Source organism: Lonchura striata, chromosome 6 (genome assembly GCF_050655825.1).
Source record: "Lonchura striata isolate lonStrDom1 chromosome 6, ASM5065582v1, whole genome shotgun sequence".
NCBI classification, from domain to species: Eukaryota; Metazoa; Chordata; class Aves; order Passeriformes; family Estrildidae; genus Lonchura; species Lonchura striata.
In genome coordinates this window covers 5025110-5041368 of record NC_140708.1, presented here as the reverse complement: position 1 = coordinate 5041368, position 16259 = coordinate 5025110, and the positions used below count along the sequence as shown (strand labels likewise).

Below are 16259 nucleotides of genomic sequence, written 5' to 3'. Positions count from 1 at the left end.
CTGTGCCGGCGCTCGGTGTCCCCGGGCTCCGAGCCGCCGGGGCAGGGCATGCGGGGACAATCGTGAACCCCCGGGGCTGCTGGTTCCTGCCCCTGGGCAGGCGGGCTCCGAGCCGCAGCTGCCCTGGGCCGGCAGCATCCGGCAGCTGCCCGGCGCTGTCAGCGCCTGTCCCGCACGGAGCTGGGCTGCAGCGGCTGCAGAGCCACAGGGGCCGGGGCTGCGGGGAGCGCAGAGCTCCCGGAGGGTGCGCTTGTCTCCGCAGCTGCTGCCGCAGCCCTGGGGAGCGGGGACAGCGCAGCCAGAGCCCGCACCGCCCTGCTGAGCCTCGGGGTCCCGCGGGGCCGGCACCAGCAGTGACCTCGCATCGTGTCCCTTTCAGGGTGCCACCACCGCGGGTGTAAAGCTGTTCCCGAGGCGATCTCCGAGAGGCTTTGTCAGCACTCCTGATGGGTCGGGAGCAAGGTGCTGCTTGTTCCTGGCAGAGAGATGAGGGCTGTGAGCTGGAGAAGGGTGAATTCTGCTCTGTTGATGAGCTTCAGAAGGAGCCCCTGGAGAATGGAAGAGCAATCAGCAATGTACTGAAAAGGAACCTCAGAATATTCCCTGGTGAGCAAGGCCCCCCACTATTGCCTCTAGGCAGAGGACAGTGTCACTTCCAAATCCAGGGCTGGCAGGTTTGTGGCTGTTTCCCGATGTCTGGAAGAGGCCTCGAGCTCTGCTGGGCCCCATCAGTGGCTGGAACCAAGAGCCCCAGCTGCCCCCAAGGCTGTGCAGTTCTCCTGCTGCAGCCTGTCCCCACAGCTGTGTCCCTGGCTGTCCCCACAGCTGTGTCCCTGCCTGTGCCCAGGCTCTTGGCTCTCTGGCTGCCAGCTGAGTGAGGGGCACAGTGGCTGAGGGGTCCCTGCTGTGCTCCCTGGGCACGGGGTGAGCAGATTGCAGGGCCGGCTCTGGTTCTGGCAGCCAGCAGCTCTTTCCTGCTCCAGGTGAATGGTTCAGCTCCCGTCCCGTGCTCACGGCGGTGCTGATTCTGCTGCTCCTGGTGCTGGTGCTGGCTTTGGGGGTGGCCTTGGCTGTGCAGTCAGGTAAGGGAGGGGCAGCAGGCTGGGCCCAGCCCCTCGGGGCAGAGCGGGGTCCCTGCTCCCTGCAGAGGGGAATCCTCAGACCTTCTCCTCTTCCCCCTCCAGCACCACAGGTTCCAGTCACACCTGCGACTCCGCAGTTGGTTCTGGGCTGTCCCCATGGCTGGGTTGGGTACAATGGGGTCTGCTACTACTTGTCAAGGGATTACAGGAGCTGGGATCAGGCTCAGGAACGGTGCTCGGAGCTCGGGGCCTCCCTGGCCATTCTCCAGGATGAGGCCATGGTGAGTGAGGGGCTGCGGGCGGTGTGGGGTGTCTGAGGGGAGCCTGGGGGTGCTCCTGGGCCGGGCTGGGTGCTCGTAGGGCTGGGGGTGCAGCCCTGTGCCGGGGCCTTGCAGGGAAGGAGCCCCGGCGTGCGGGGGCAGCCCCGGGCACGGGTCCCCCCGAGGGGCCGGGGCAGCTCCCACTCCTCTCTCCTGGGCAGGATTTGCTCTTCCGCCTCCGCGGGAACGTCGATTACTGGATCGGGCTGCGCAGACGGGGCGAGCGCCTGCACTGGGGGGACGGCAGCAGCTACAGCTCCAGGTGAGTGCCGGGGAGCCGGGCAGGGCCTGGGGGCACAGGGGCACAAGGTGTTCCCCTGGGAACCAGCGCTGTCTCTGCTCCTCCCTGCAGGGCTCCTGTCCTTGGCAATTCCCCGTGTGTGTACCTGGCTGACGATAAATTCCGCAGTGAGATGTGCTCAAATGAGCGGCCGTATGTCTGCAGCAAGGCCCAAGCTGCCCTGTGGCAGGGCTGCAGAAAGGACCTTGTCCACGCTGGGCAGTGCCAGCTTCAGCTCTGAGCCCAGCACAGGGCTGTCCTTCCTCAGCTGCACCCTGTGCCTTGCCCTAACTCTCAGGGTCACCTCAGTGCCTGTTCATCCCCAGTGCCAGCGCTTGCCCAGGGGCAGGAACCAGCAGCCCCGGGGGTTCACCATTGTCCCCCGCATGCCCTGCCCCGGCGGCTCGGAGCCCGGGGACACCGAGCGCCGGCACAGCCGCTCTGGCTCCCTGCCCGTGCCCGTGGAGCGGCTCCTGGCAGAGAGCGCAGCGCCGAGAAGCCTCGGCCCCGGAGCGGGCAGCGTGCGGCGCTTTCTGCCCCCGCTCGGCGCCCGCAGCGCTTTGGGCTCTGAGGCACGTTCGGGTTCATCCCGTGCCAGCCCCGAGCCGGGCACGGACACCGCCCGCCCGAGCAGCGGCCCCAGCCCGCAGCGAGCCCCGAGCTGGGGCGGAACCGAGCGCGGGTCCCGCCGGGGCCGGAGCCGCCTCCGAGCTCCGGTGCCGCCTCGCCGGGCTCCGGGGCCGCCGCCTCGCCGGGCTCCGGGGCCGCCACCCTTCCGCGCTCGGACAGACTTTGCGCTGTTTAGCGGATGCGCTGTGGGCGGGGTTTGGGCATTTTGACCAGTCGGAGCCGGGGGGACCGGAGCGGTCGCGATCCGCGGTTTGATTTTTATCGCTTGTGTCGCGATGTGGTTATTGGAATGGAATTGTACTAATAAGAAGCGCAGCCGCGTGGGAGGAAGTTTCTTCAAAACAGTGAATTACTGCAGGGATTCCTGGGCTAGGCTGCGGCACAGGCAGTGCCGGGCGTCCGGGGGCATCGGAGGTTCTCTGTCAATTTTTATCCCTTAATTATGTATAAGGAGGGTCTCCCCTCAATGTAATCCCGAATAAAAAGTGAATTAAGGGGGATTTTCCCTCAATTTCGCCTCTGAAAATGAGGGGAAACAGGGAAATGCAGTTTCCTCTTCACATTCCCTCAACAAAGACCATTCTGGAGCCTCTGGACATCATTCCGTCTGAGAAGGTCCGTTCAAGTGGAGGCTCCCCCTCGATGGAACACTTACAATGGCACATAAAGAGGTTTCCTCTCAAAGGAAGTCCTTTGAGACCAGGGACAGCCGTGTTTGCCCTCCATTGGAACCTGAAGCTGATGAAAATGGAGCTCTTTCCCTCATTTCAAACAGTACTATAAAAGTTTTCTCCTTTCATTTAAACATAAAAAACATGGGAAATGGTGATTGCCTGCCTAGGGAGGCACCCAAAATAACGAAAAAGGTGTGTTTTCCTTCAGCTGAGACCCTTGAAATCACAGGTACATGCAGATTCTATCCACTTCAAACAAAATTACAGAAAACCTCTTCCCCCTCAATTTAAATCGCTTTTCTGCTCATTAGCCCCCTTTCTTGGGGGGGTCCCTGGGGAGGGACTGGGGGCTCTTCCCCCTCCTCACTGGTCACACCTGGGGCTGCTGCACCTTGCAGAGTGCTGAGGAGTTCCCTCCCAGCTCCCTGCCAGTGTCCCTCTTCCTGGCAAGCAGCGGGAGGGATGCTGACAGCACTGGGCAGGAACTGGGAGCACTGTTCCTTCCCAGAGCTCCTGATATCCCTCCCAGTGCTGCTCCTTGTTCACTGCCGGTGCTCCCACTCTCCCTCCCAGCTCCCTCCTGTGCTCCCAGTTCCCTCCCAGTGTTCCAGGATCTCTTCCAGTGCTCCCAGCGGCAAAGCACTGGGGGCACTGCGTGGTCAGCTCCTGAAGAGGCGAGACTTGAGCTGTTGGGAGGGAAATCCCGATTTGGGAAAAGCATTTCCTGGCCCGGGGCCCGAGTCCCGGTCCCGCAAGCGGCGGAGGGGGCTGGGCTGAGAGCGGCCGCGCCCGGGCACGACGAGTTCGCGGCTGCCGGTTTTTCCTCACGTCCCTCCCTTTTCCCGCAGCCTGAGCCTGTCCTTCGGCCGCGTTGGCAGAGCAGCCTCCCTCCGTCGTGCCGCAGAGCTGCCCTCGCTCCTTGCGAGGCGGGCTGGAAGATCGCCGGGCGGGCGGGGATGGCAGCGGCGGCTGCAGCCGGGAGAGCGGCGGGGCTGCCGCGGCTCCGCGCGGGGCTTCGGGCCCGGGCAGGGCTGAAGGGGACGGAGGCTGCGGAGACGCGCTTCGGGACGCCAGGCTTCTGCAGGTGGGGCTGAGGAAGCAGGAAGCTTTGCTGGTTGCTTAAATAAGGGAATTACCTTCTTTGTAGAGTTGAGTTTAACTAGGTTTCAGAGAAGGTGAACTGGGAAGTATTATTTATAGTTGGAAACTGTTTTTGGACTTAAGACTGTACATTTTTTAGGTTTTGCTTCGAAATATAAGAATTAGATTTGATTAGAGCTTTAAGGCTTTTATAAACGTCTTTGTGTTGCTGGGATATTTTGTGCTTGATTGTGTTTTTTAAAGCTTGCCTGATGTTTTGTAATAGGAGATAATATTGGTTTGTGTTTGAGTCGAGCTAGTGACGTAGGTAGAAGACTTGACTGGGTTTTTTTTTGTAGAACTAATTATTTGGGGTCCTGTTTCTTTGTAGTAGCACTGAACAAAAAGTATTTTAAGTTTCTTAACTGCTTGAAAGATAATTGAGTTATTGGGGTTTTTATAACAGAAACACTGTTTTATTGGTTATTTTAGTTTCTATAAAGACAGGGTAACTGAGAAGTGTTTTAGAAGATTTGACTTTATTATCAGTCTCAATAGAGTGAAACATAAGAAATATAAAACTCAACATTATTCTATTAAAAGCTAAGTAATTTCCTAATTACAGTACCATATAAATGTTTTTCAAGATATTAGCTTTTACCACACAATACGAATGTTACTTTAACAAGCACCTATACTTTTACCTCACGTAGGCCTATAATAATGCATATTTCAGAGTTCTAGTGCTCTAAAATATCTACCCTTTTATATAGCCATATTTTCAAACTTATTTCTAATTCAATCTCTTTCTCAACATCATCTCAATTCCATAGCTTTCCTAAGTCAACAAACCTTATCTCAATATTTGCCTGTGTCAACTTTCTATCAAATTGTAAAACTTGCTTACAAAGCCATTGCTCAGGCACAGAGCAGCGAAAGCTCGGAGCAGCGGCAGCCGGGTCTGAGCAGGGCAGGGAGAGGCGAGCTCAGGAGCCGGCACCGAGCAGGGGGGACAGGGCCCGCGGGCACCGGGGGAATGAGGGCCCCGCTCGGGGGCTGCTCGCACAAGCACAGCCTCCCCCCACAGCACAGCAAGCGCCTCTGCGCTGGGCTGTGGCCGTGGCAGCGAATTCCCTTCCCCGAGGCAGCGGCTCCGACCCGTCCCGTCCTCTTCCAAAGCCGAGAGAGAGACACAGAGCCAGCAGCGCACAGACCCTGCTTCCCTGTCAGGTGCCTGCTGCCAAAAGTGGGATTCCTCCTCAGCATGTATCACCTGTTCCTCTTCCAAGAACAGTCCAAAAGTGCCACCTTCAGGCCAGTTCGTGATGATTTCCAGGAGCACAGGGCCATGTGGATTTCGCAGTTGAGCTTGTTGTGTAAGGAGGGCAATGCACTCACTGCAGGCAGCATCGGTGGCAGGATGCACTGCAGAGACTTTTCCCCTGAACACCCAGCCCAGCGCTGGCCCTGGGGATGGACAGGCACTGAGGTGACCCTGAGAGTCCGTGCAAGGCACAGGGTGCAGCTGAGGAAGGACAGCCCTGTGCTGGGCTCAGAGCTGAAGCTGGCACTGCCCAGCGTGGAGCAGGTCCTTTCTCGCCAGAACCCCCCTGGCCCTCAGCGCGGCCCCTCCGCCCACAGCGAGCCCCGAGCTGGGGCGGAACCGAGCGCGGGTCCCGCCGGGGCCGGAGCCGCCTCCGAGCTCCGCCGCCGCCTCGCCGCGCTCCGGGGCCGCCGCCGCTCCGCTCCCCGCCACACGCAGCGGGTGCGGCCGCTACCGCCGCCGATTTGAGCCGATTTGAGCCGATTTGATCAATGAGAGTCCGGGAGCGCTGCCCATCGCGGCTCGGCCGTTCTGCTCCCCGCTCCCCCGCGGTCCCCTCTCCCCGGCGCTCCCCGCCGCCTTCTCCGGGATCGGTTCCTTCACCGTTCTCTCAATGCGCGTCGCTGCCAGCCGGGATTCGGGGATCTGAACCCGAGTCCCTTTCGCTCGGCTCAGCGCAATGCAAACCCTCTGCGGGTGTCGGGGCAGCCCCGCCGCATCCCGAGCTCCGTGCGGGGCCAGCTCGGCTTTCCCCGCGCGGCGCCGGCCCTCGCCTAAGCCCGGCTTTTCCCACCCCCGCCTGGCTCCGCTTTTCCCGGCGCGGCACGGCGGCTCCGGTTCTCCCCCGGGCGACCTCACTCCGCTGCTGTCCCTTCCCCGCTGCGGCGCGGCGAACCCCCCGGTATCTGCCGTAAGGTCTGTGACCGCCTCTGGTTACTGAAGCTTCACGCACCATGTTTTAGAATGCCTTAAAATATGTTGAAATGCTTTTTTAAAGTTAATCTTGTATTTTTCGTGAATACTTGATTTATCTGAGTATTGTTACTGGTGAGATTAAAGCAGTAAATGCAGTGCCTTCTTATTATTGTTATTTTGTGCAGCATAAAACAATCTAATTTCATTAACAGAAATGCTGATAACATTTACTATATGGTATTACACTACATCCAATGTCGAGAAGCTCCCGGTTTGTTGGGCAGTTTGACAAATTCTACATTGTTGTTGTTTCTTTTGGTACAGGCAATATTCACAAGATATTATTACCTTGTTTATAACTGGCTTTTCAAAAACTTTGACATATCTTTGTGTGAGTACCTACAAGACACGCGTCATTGTGGGATCTCTCTTTTCTGTTCTCCAGCTGCAGATGCCTCTCTTTGAACAGGCTGTCCACAGCCCTTCCCTGCTCTGCCTTCTCAGTCTTTAGTCCCTTCTCTCGTTTCAGCAGGTTTGCTATGCCTTGGCCCAGTGCTGTCTCATCATTCTCCTGGGCTTTCAGAGCTGCAGGATAACATCTCTGGCCTTTGTGGAAAGCCTCATCTGAGCTGAGGCCCTGTGGACTTTACGGACCCTTGTGTGACACACATCCTTTCGGGACACGGCTGTCACCTGCTGAGGGCAAGGCTGCTTCTGCTCTTTGGGAATCAGATCCAGCCCCAGGAATTCCCACAGAAGCAGCCCAGCAGGGTGCTGTGTTTGGGGCATCTCATCACTGCTGCTGTTGAGAGACTTGGTTTTGGATATGTTAGGGAGACCCTCCCAATGAGGGTCTGGGCTCTGGCCAGAAAATTGCCGACAAACCCGGGTGTTTTCTGCCTCAAAACTATATTCAAGTCTCTCTGACTTGGCAATTTGACCCTATAACAATGTGACAGCTGGATCTATTTTTAAAGTGAGCTTGGACACCTTTCCTGAGAATGGCCATGCAGGTCCTGACTGACACAAGGTGTGGCAGCTGCTGCAGGCTCTGGGTGGTGGTGCAGTATTTAAGACATTGATAATCATCCAATTTCACATGTGTCATTAATGACATATATTATCTGACTTATTCTTGATTCTGCAAATTTCTTGTTTCACTGCATATATTCTTCTGTTTTGATGTTCCCTTCATGTTCATACCAAGAGACATGCATATTATTTTTAAAACAAAAATAAAGGGGAATTGGCTTCTAAATAATGTCTGAATAATGCAATATTTATACTAAAAGAATTTTTAAACACTTTTCTGTAAATGTGACAGTGAGGGTGGCTGTGACAAACCTCTCTGGTTCCCTGACTTCAGGCAAGGGTGGTGAAAAGGAGAAGGAGCTGCTTTGATGGAGCTGCCCAGAAAGAACTTTAATAAAGGGTGAAAAATAACAAACGTGGAGAAGCCCTGCACCATACGAGGGGCAGGATCCAAAGACCTGAAACAAAGGGGAAGCAGCAATATACACACTTGGGGGTGGAACATTCTAGAACTATAACCACACAGGAGAAACAAGTAAGCAACAGGGGAGCAGAACTTGGGCAACTCAGCACAATAACACCAAAGGCTTATGGGGAACTCTCAGGCTCTCCCTGAATTCAACAAATGATTCCCAGGCCCTGGAACTGACACCCGGCTCTTTTGGGGTGAAATCCAGCTGACTCTGGGTCACTGCTGGGCCAGTTCCCACATATGAGGATCTCCAGCAGAGTGTGCAATGGCAAGGCCGAGGTGATTTAGGAGCTGAGGGAGAAGGTGTGCAGGTGTTTAGCACCAGCAGGTTTAAAGTGCTCACCCGTTCCTGTGATCAGACATCGGTGGGCTCCGAGAAAGCGAGGCCCAGTGAGAAGAGAGGTGACCCAGTCACCACTCAGCCCTCGTGGCCAGGACAGGAACAGAGGCAGCACTGCCAGGACGTGGCTGTGTCTGGAGACTTGGAGAGGCAGCTTGGCAACAGAGGCCTTCTGTCCTACAGTGTTTACCACCATGGAACTGTGTTCCTGCTAACCCTCTTCAGCCATTCCCTGTTCCCTGGTAGAACAACAAGGATATGACAAAGCCTTAAGTGGGGAACAGGTTATGAAGGTTTTTGTCAAGGAAAGAACAAGGAACTTTACTTAAAAGAGTATAAGGATTTGGTACCACTGGATAGCAGGTCTGAGTTCTTTTGTTAACCTCCCTTAAGTCTTGTACCACTCTATAGCTGCCATCAGGCTTCTTTACTGGGAGTATAGGGGTATTATGGGGAGACATACAAGGTTTTAATGTCTCATCCTTTATTAGTCCTTCTATTACTGGCTTTAAATTTTCCCATCCTTCTAAAGATATAGGATACTGCCGTACACATATGGGACAATTTTCTCTCTCATTTGTAACCCTTATGGGGTCAATATTTAATCCTCCTCTATTTCCCTCCCCAGCCCAAACTTCCTTGTTAATTCTTCTTTCATCCTCCTGGCCTAGTTTTAAAAGTCGAGCTGTCATCTTCCCATCTGCTGGAACAACCCCTATTCTTAATTTCACTTGTAAATCTCGTCCCAAGAAATTGCTACCTGCCCCTGGGACCAATAAAACATCCCCCAGCCAAAATCTAGTTTCTCCCTCTATTACCACATTTTTAACAACAGGTACTGTGAAACTCTCTCCTTTTGCTCCTGTTACTTTTACAGTATGTTTGCTTACACTATAACCTTTTGGAGTATCTAACAGACAGGTTCTTTCTGCCCCTGTGTCTACCACAAATTCCAATTTTTCCTCTTGGGGACCCACTTTTAAAGTTATCACAGGCTCCAGATGGTATTTGTCCCCTTAAAATAGAGCCTCTGACATTCCTATTCTTCCTCGGTGCCCATCTCTTTAGAAATTTCCAGATCTGTTGCCCTCTTAGGACAATCTCTTTTCTGATGTCCTTCACCCTTACAGTAAAAGCAGACATTCCTGGAATGTCCCTGAAACTTTGATTGTATTGGGATTTTTTTCTTTCCTATTGCCCTGTTTCTACAACCGCCACCTCTAGGAGTAGTGCCTGTGTGGTTTTGATTTTTCTTATAATTGTTTTCTCGCAGGGTGACTGCCATAAGTTTTGCTTTTAGTTTAGATTTTTATTCATCTCTTCGAACATAAATTTTCTAAGCTTCCTTTAATAAGTCATCTGATGACTTATCATGCCAATCTTCAATTTTGTCTAATTTTTTTCTAATATCTGGCCAAGCATTAGTAACAAAGTTAATCCTTAACAAAGCTTTTCCCACATCAGTTTCAGGATCTGTTCTGGAATATTGTTTTATATTTCTACTAAGTCTGTCTAACCATTCAGCTGGAGTTTCTTCATTCCCTTGTTGTGCCTCAAAAGCCTTTTTTAGCATTTTGCCCTCGAGGTGCTGCCCCTTTTATTCCCTTGATTATTAAATTACAATACTCATTCATATGTTTTCTCCCCTCCTCATAATTTTGACTCCACTCAGGAGGTGCAGTTGGCATTTCTTCTCTCTGGGAGGCCCCTGTGGATTTTCTTTATTCCAGGCTTTTATGCCTGCAATGCTGATCATTTCCCTTTCTTCCTGAGAAAACAGTATCTTTATTATAGACTGCATTTCTTCCCAAGTATAGATGTTTGGACCTAGAAATTGGTCTAGTGTTCACCAGTGCCTATAGGATCCTCCAAAATCCCTTTGATTTCCTTTTTAAAATTCCTGACCTCAGAAGAAGTCAAGGGAGCTTTCACAAACCCAGTTCCACCCCCTCCCATCGGAACCTCTCTTAGTGGAAATAGATCCATGCCTTTAGCCCGGTCTCTTTCTATAGCCTTTCTCCCGTGCTGTGAGGAAGAGTCCGGAGAATGTTGCCTCCTAACTGAACTTCCCGTGTTCCTATAAGGGGCGTCCTCCGGACAGAAAGAGTTTCTGGGAGCTGGGGCTGCGGTTCCCGGGGAGCGGAGCTCCGGGCAGGAAGGGGCTGAGGGCAGGGCCCAGCGCCCAGCCCTGGTCCTCCGAAGGCGGAGCCCGGGCAGGGTGTGCTGCCGGAGCCGCCGCAGGAGGGGCAGTGCCGGGGGCACCAGCCGGGAGCGGGATCGGCCCGCCCGTGGTTAAGGGCGGCTGGGCCGGTGCTCCCGGCAGAGGCAAAGCAGCAGCGGCGGTGCCCAGCGCAGCCGGGACGGGCAGAGTCGCCGGGGCTGGGGCAGAGAAATCAGCCGCGGGAGGAGCCCCGGGATGGGCCGGGCGGGAGCGCCGGGAGCCCGGCGGGCGGAGCAGCCGGGCGGGCCGGGGCCGGGGCCGGCCGGGCAGCCGCGAGCAGCGGGACGGGGCCGGGCACAGCGGCTGCGGGCGGCGGGGCGGCACCGGGAGCGCTGCGGCGGGACCGGCGGGGCGGGACCGGCAGAGCGGCCGCTGTGGGCGGTGGGCTCACAGCCGGGACGGGAACCGGGGCAGGAGCAGCCGCTGTGGGCGGTGGGCTCACACCGGGACGGGAACCGGGGCAGGAGCAGCCGCTGAGAGCAGCGAACCCGCGCCTGGGACGGGATCGGGGCAGGAGCGGGCGGCGAGCGGGGCCGGGACAAGCGGCGCGGGCGCGAGTGGGAGCGGAGGGGGCAAAGCCCGTAAGGATCCCACTCCTTTTTATTTTTTCCCTCTTGCTCCCCTCCCTTTTCTTTTCCTGTTTTCTTGGTTTTTTCCCTAAGTTTTCTGATACTTTAAAGATTTTTATTTTCCTATAATCTCCTGTCCAACATGTGGCATATTCTCTTTCTTCTGAATTAAACGATTCCTTTCAATTTACAAATACATTGAGAGCATGACAAATCCAACTTTCAAAAGAGCCGTATCTAGGCCAGTAAACATGGTCAGATCTTAATTCCTTTTTCGGCCATTCTAGCATATGAAATTGTATCATCTTTACCTTGTCTATCATCTTTACCTTGTCTTTCTTTCTCGTACAAGGGTTTTTTTCCCAGTTGGCTAACATAACTCCTAGAGGGCTATCTTGGGGTATTTCCGTTGCTAAATTTTTACTCCTTTTTTTTCTCTCTCTGCATTCTTCTTACTGGATTTCTGTCCCATCCCAAGATCTTATCTAATCGTCCTCTCTGTCTCTGTTTCCCACTTTCTCTAACAACCTGAGTACCACCTTCTTTCAACTACACAGAAAGTCCTTTCTCTCGCAATATCGTTCAACACAATCCACCTCGTCCAAGGAAATAAAGCTCAAAATAAACAATCTACATTCTATATACTTCCATTCATCTGTATTTACTCAGCTTTATCTCTCACTCTCACACACACTGACACCCTCAAGCCTGTTCATTCATACTTCTCGACTTGACAATACTATTACATATACTTTCATTTGCCCACGCTCACTCACTTTTATTTTTCACTCACTCTCACATACAACAACAAGGTACCTTTTACTTTTAAACAATCTATATTACATATCCATATATCTACATTTATTTGGAGGGCTCTTGGAATGTAACCCACATCCATCAACCCAGCAGGTTAAATCCTGGATGTCTCTCCATTCTGCAGAATTTTAACACACCTATAACACTTTTAGGTGTTACTGGCCACTTCGGGTGTTCTTGGATATCCCTCAACCCAGCCGTAACCCCAGATTCTCTTGGATATCCTTCAATCCGGCAACGCTGAGTGCTCTTAGGATGTTAATCTCTTGACCCAGCAAATTTATGCCCCTCCAAGGAAAACCTTCTCTTTTTACCCTTTTATTTTTTCCCAATTAATGATGCCAAGAAAACTCTGTTTTTGCCTTTTAATTACCCAATTAATTATGTCAAGAAAACCCTCTTTTTATATTTTCATTTCCTATCCCCTCGCACCAAGGTATCCCGGAGACCCAGTCCCAGTTTCCCCGGGGGGGGTTTCTCTCATTCTTGTTTTCACTCGCTTCGTCTCTTTCCTGGCCGTTTTTCTCGCGAAAGAAGATGGAAACGCAGAGTGGGAGACTACAGCTCTCATTTGGCAAGTCTGGGATGACCAGCTCACCTCTCATTCACACCCATTCATCCCCCCCTTATCGGCCCCATCCCAACAAATACTCACCTATCCTCTTTCCTTGGGTCTTTGTTCCTCTTGTATGCGTTAATCTTAGGGGCTAATTACTGCGGTTTTAGGGAATCCTTTCCCTTTTCTTTGTTTTATTGTCTCCTTTTGTCCCTGGATCAAAACCTGCGTCTGTCGGTAGCACCAGGGGAACAGAGCGAAGCTGCCCAACCAGGGCAGGACGCGTCTCTTCACTCTGAGTCTCCTAAGGCACCGGCAGAGAGGTGTTAGCAACCATCCTCTGCTTACCACAATTGTGAAAAATGCCAATCACTTGGTTTTTAAAATTTTAAAAGTTTAATAATAATAAAATGGTTATAGAAATAGTAATACAATTAGAATAATAAAGTTTAGAGTCAGGACAATTACAAGATAATAAAAAGCAAAGAATTAGGGACGTCCGGGTGCTCTCGGACACTAAGTCGCGAAAAGCATCCCTTGTGAACAAAGGAATCAGCCTTAAACCAATACACTTGTTACATATTTATATATCCTTCATGGTTATGCATACATGCTATTTAAAACAAGAAACTCTGCCTGTTGTATGTCAACTGTTTCCTTTAATTCCCATGGCATCTTCGAGTCTGAGCAAGGCCTGAAGAAATTAGCTTCTTCTGATAAGAAGCCATAAATTCCTCTCCTTTGGAACACTTAGGTGTTCCTCAAAGCAAGTATCTAATTTCTAAAAAAAAACAGAAAAAAAACTTTCCCCCCCACATACATGGTGTTTATTTTAACTACTAAAATCTTCATTTTAACTACAGAAGAACAACTAATCAATAGAACATAATACATATAGTAACTATCTGCGTAGAGCCATATAATAAGCATTTTTCACATAATGGAAACAGAAACCAGGGCATCCAAAAAAAGAAAAATTATTGACCCTTGCTATTAGAGAGTGAAAATCCAAAAAGATAGAACCACAAGAAAAACATATATTAGCTTAATCTACTAGGCAGCATGAAGAAAAGCCAAAGGTTAAAACCAAGCAAAAAAAACTCAAAACTCAAACAAAGATGTGAGTACGCACAAACTCAAGAATATGCATATAGGCCTGTAACATAACAGTACAATAGGAACATAGTTTAAGTAAACCATATGCAAATAGCCAAGCACCTCAGCACAGGATTTTATCCCTTAACAAACTTCTATAAAAATTTTAAAGAGTCACCCATGTTTCAATAAGGACAATCAACTAACTGTAGGCAGCACCACTGGCAGGATGCACTGCAGAGACTTTTCCCCTGAACACCCACCCCTGTGTTGGCACTGGGGATGGACAGGCACTGAGGTGACCCTGAGAGTCAGTGCAAGGCACAGGGTGCAGCTGAGGAAGGACAGCCCTGTGCTGGGCTCAGAGCTGAAGCTGGCACTGCCCAGTGTGGACAAGGTCCTTTCTGCAGCCCTGTCACAGGGCAGCTCGGGCCTTGCTGCAGACATACGGCCGCTCATTTGAGCACATCTCACTCCGGAATTCGTCGTCAGCCAGGTACACACACAGGGAATTGCCAAGGACAGGAACCCTGCAGGGAGGAGCAGAGACAGCGCTGGTTCCCAGGGGAACACCTTGTGCCCCTGTCCCCCCAGGCTCTGCCCGGCTCCCCGGCACTCACCTGGAGCTGTAGCTGCTGCCGTCCCCCCAGTGCAGGCGCTCGCCCCGTCTGCGCAGCCCGATCCAGTAATCGACGTTCCCGCGGAGGCGGAAGAGCAAATCCTGCCCAGGAGAGAGGAGTGGGAGCTGCCCCGGCCCCTCGGGGGGACCCGTGCCCGGGGCTGCCCCCGCACGCCGGGGCTCCTTCCCTGCAAGGCCCCGGCACAGGGCTGCACCCCCAGCCCTACGAGCACCCAGCCCGGCCCAGGAGCACCCCCAGGCTCCCCTCAGCCACCCCACACCGCCCGCAGCCCCTCACTCACCATGGCCTCATCCTGGAGAATGGCCAGGGAGGCCCCGAGCTCCGAGCACCGTTCCTGAGCCTGATCCCAGCTCCTGTAATCCCTTGACAAGTAGTAGCAGACCCCATTGTACCCAACCCAGCCATGGGGACAGCCCTGAACCAACTGCGGAGTCGCAGGTGTGACTGGAACCTGTGGTGCTGGAGGGGGAAGAGGAGAAGGTCTGAGGATTCCCCTCTGCAGGGAGCAGGGACCCCGCTCTGCCCCGAGGGGCTGGGCCCAGCCTGCTGCCCCTCCCTTACCTGACTGCACAGCCAAGGCCACCCCCAAAGCCAGCACCAGCACCAGGAGCAGCAGAATCAGCACCGCCGTGAGCACGGGACGGGAGCTGAACCATTCACCTGGAGCAGGAAAGAGCTGCTGGCTGCCAGAACCAGACCCGGCCCTGCAATCTGCTCACCCCGTGCCCAGGGAGCACAGCAGGGACCCCTCAGCCACTGTGCCCCTCACTCAGCTGGCAGCCAGAGAGCCAAGAGCCTGGGCACAGGCAGGGACACAGCTGTGGGGACAGCCAGGGACACAGCTGTGGGGACAGGCTGCAGCAGGAGAACTGCACAGCCTTGGGGGCAGCTGGGGCTCTTGGTTCCAGCCACTGACGGGGCCCAGCAGAGCACGAGGTATCTTCCAGACATCGGGAAACAGCCACACACCTGCCAGCCCTGGCATTGGGAGGTGACACTGTCCCCTCCCTAGAGGCAATAGTGGGGTGCCTTGCTCACCAGGGAATATTCTGAGGTTCCTTTTCAGTACATTGGTGATTGCTCTTCCATTCTCCAGGGGCTCCTTCTGAAGCCCATCAACAGAGCAGAATTCACCCTTCTTCAGCTCACAGCCCTCATCTCTCTGCCAGGAACAAGCAGCACCTTGCTCCCGACCCATCTGGAGTGCTGACAAAGCCTCTCGGAGATCGCCTCGGGAACAGCTTTACACCCGCGGTGGTGGCACCCTGAAAGGGACACGATGCGAGGTCACTGCCGGTGCCGGCCCCGCGGGACCCCGAGGCTCAGCAGGGCGGTGCCGGCTCTGGCTGCGCTGTCCCCGCTCCCCAGGGCTGCGGCAGCAGCTGCGGAGACAAGCGCAGCCTCCGGGAGCTCTGCGCTCCCCGCAGCCCCGGCCCCTGTGGCTCTGCAGCCGCTGCAGCCCAGCTCCGTGCGGGACAGGCGCTGACAGCGCCGGGCAGCTGCCGGATGCTGCCGGCCCAGGGCAGCTGCGGCTCGGAGCCCGCCTGCCCAGGGGCAGGAACCAGCAGCCCCGGGGGTTCACGATTGTCCCCCGCATGCCCTGCCCCGGCGGCTCGGAGCCCGGGGACACCGAGCGCCGGCACAGCCGCTCTGGCTCCCTGCCTGTGAACGGCGGAACCCGGCACAAGGAACTCGCTAGAGCCCCCCTGGCCCTCAGCGCGGCCCCCGCCCGCAGCGAGCCCCGAGCTGGGGCGGAACCGAGCGCGGGTCCCACCTGGTCCGAGCCGCCTCCGAGCTCCGGGCTGCGCTCCTGCCGCCGCTCGTCTCTCGCCCTCCCAGCGCTGCCCGGTCGCTGCCCGCGCTATTTGTAGTCACGGCGCTGTGGGCGGGGCTTTGGGCGTTTTGACCAATCAGCGCGGGGAAAGCAGCCGGGGATGGAGGGACGGGAGAGTGGGAGAGTGAACAAGTGAACAAGTGAACAAGTGAACAAGTGAACAAGTGAACAAGTGAACAACCGCGGCTTCACCGTCTACCGTAAACCGTGTTAAGGAAGAAGCGGAGCCGCCTGGGAGGAAATTTCAGTGTCTCAAAACAATTAATCACTGCAGGGATTCCTGGGCTGCGGCACCGGCAGTGCCGGGCGTGCGGCGGCATCGCTCGGTGCTGGCGGCGTTTGCAGTGCCGAGGGATGGGCTGAGTCCGGCCCGGCAGC

The 16259-nt window shown here is 54.5% G+C and overlaps 2 protein-coding genes across 2 annotated transcripts in view; one reads left to right on the top strand and one right to left on the bottom strand.

Annotated features, from left to right (window-relative positions):
* The first annotated feature begins 346 nt into the window (after positions 1-346).
* Positions 347-16259, top strand: part of LOC144246641 (C-type lectin domain family 2 member D-like) — a 143109-nt gene continuing 127196 nt past the window's right edge. The window contains exons 1-5 of the mRNA XM_077784813.2: positions 347-606; positions 984-1082; positions 1185-1363; positions 1564-1664; positions 1755-2007. Of these exons, the coding sequence (XP_077640939.2) occupies positions 447-606; positions 984-1082; positions 1185-1363; positions 1564-1664; positions 1755-1923 (708 nt within the window). The 5' untranslated portion in view covers positions 347-446 and the 3' untranslated portion in view covers positions 1924-2007. The remainder of the gene's footprint in view (positions 607-983; positions 1083-1184; positions 1364-1563; positions 1665-1754; positions 2008-16259) is intronic.
* LOC146767009 (C-type lectin domain family 2 member B-like) lies at positions 12951-15887 on the bottom strand. Its single transcript, XM_085583954.1, has 6 exons — positions 15822-15887; positions 15086-15312; positions 14609-14707; positions 14328-14506; positions 14027-14127; positions 12951-13936 (listed from the first exon to the last, which is right to left on the bottom strand). The coding sequence occupies exons 2-6, from the start codon at positions 15243-15245 to the stop codon at positions 13822-13824; spliced, it is 654 nt and encodes a 217-aa protein (XP_085440080.1). The 5' UTR covers positions 15246-15312; positions 15822-15887; the 3' UTR covers positions 12951-13821.

Coding starts and splice junctions, on each gene's coding strand:
- LOC146767009 (XM_085583954.1), bottom strand. CDS start 15,245: ATGGGTCGGGAGCAAGGTGCTGCTTGTTCCTGGCAGAGAGATGAGGGC. Junction 14,507..14,608: donor GGCCTTGGCTGTGCAGTCAG/GTAAGGGAGGGG, acceptor TTCCCCCTCCAG/CACCACAGGTTCCAGTCACA. Junction 13,937..14,026: donor GGCAGCAGCTACAGCTCCAG/GTGAGTGCCGGG, acceptor TCCTCCCTGCAG/GGTTCCTGTCCTTGGCAATT.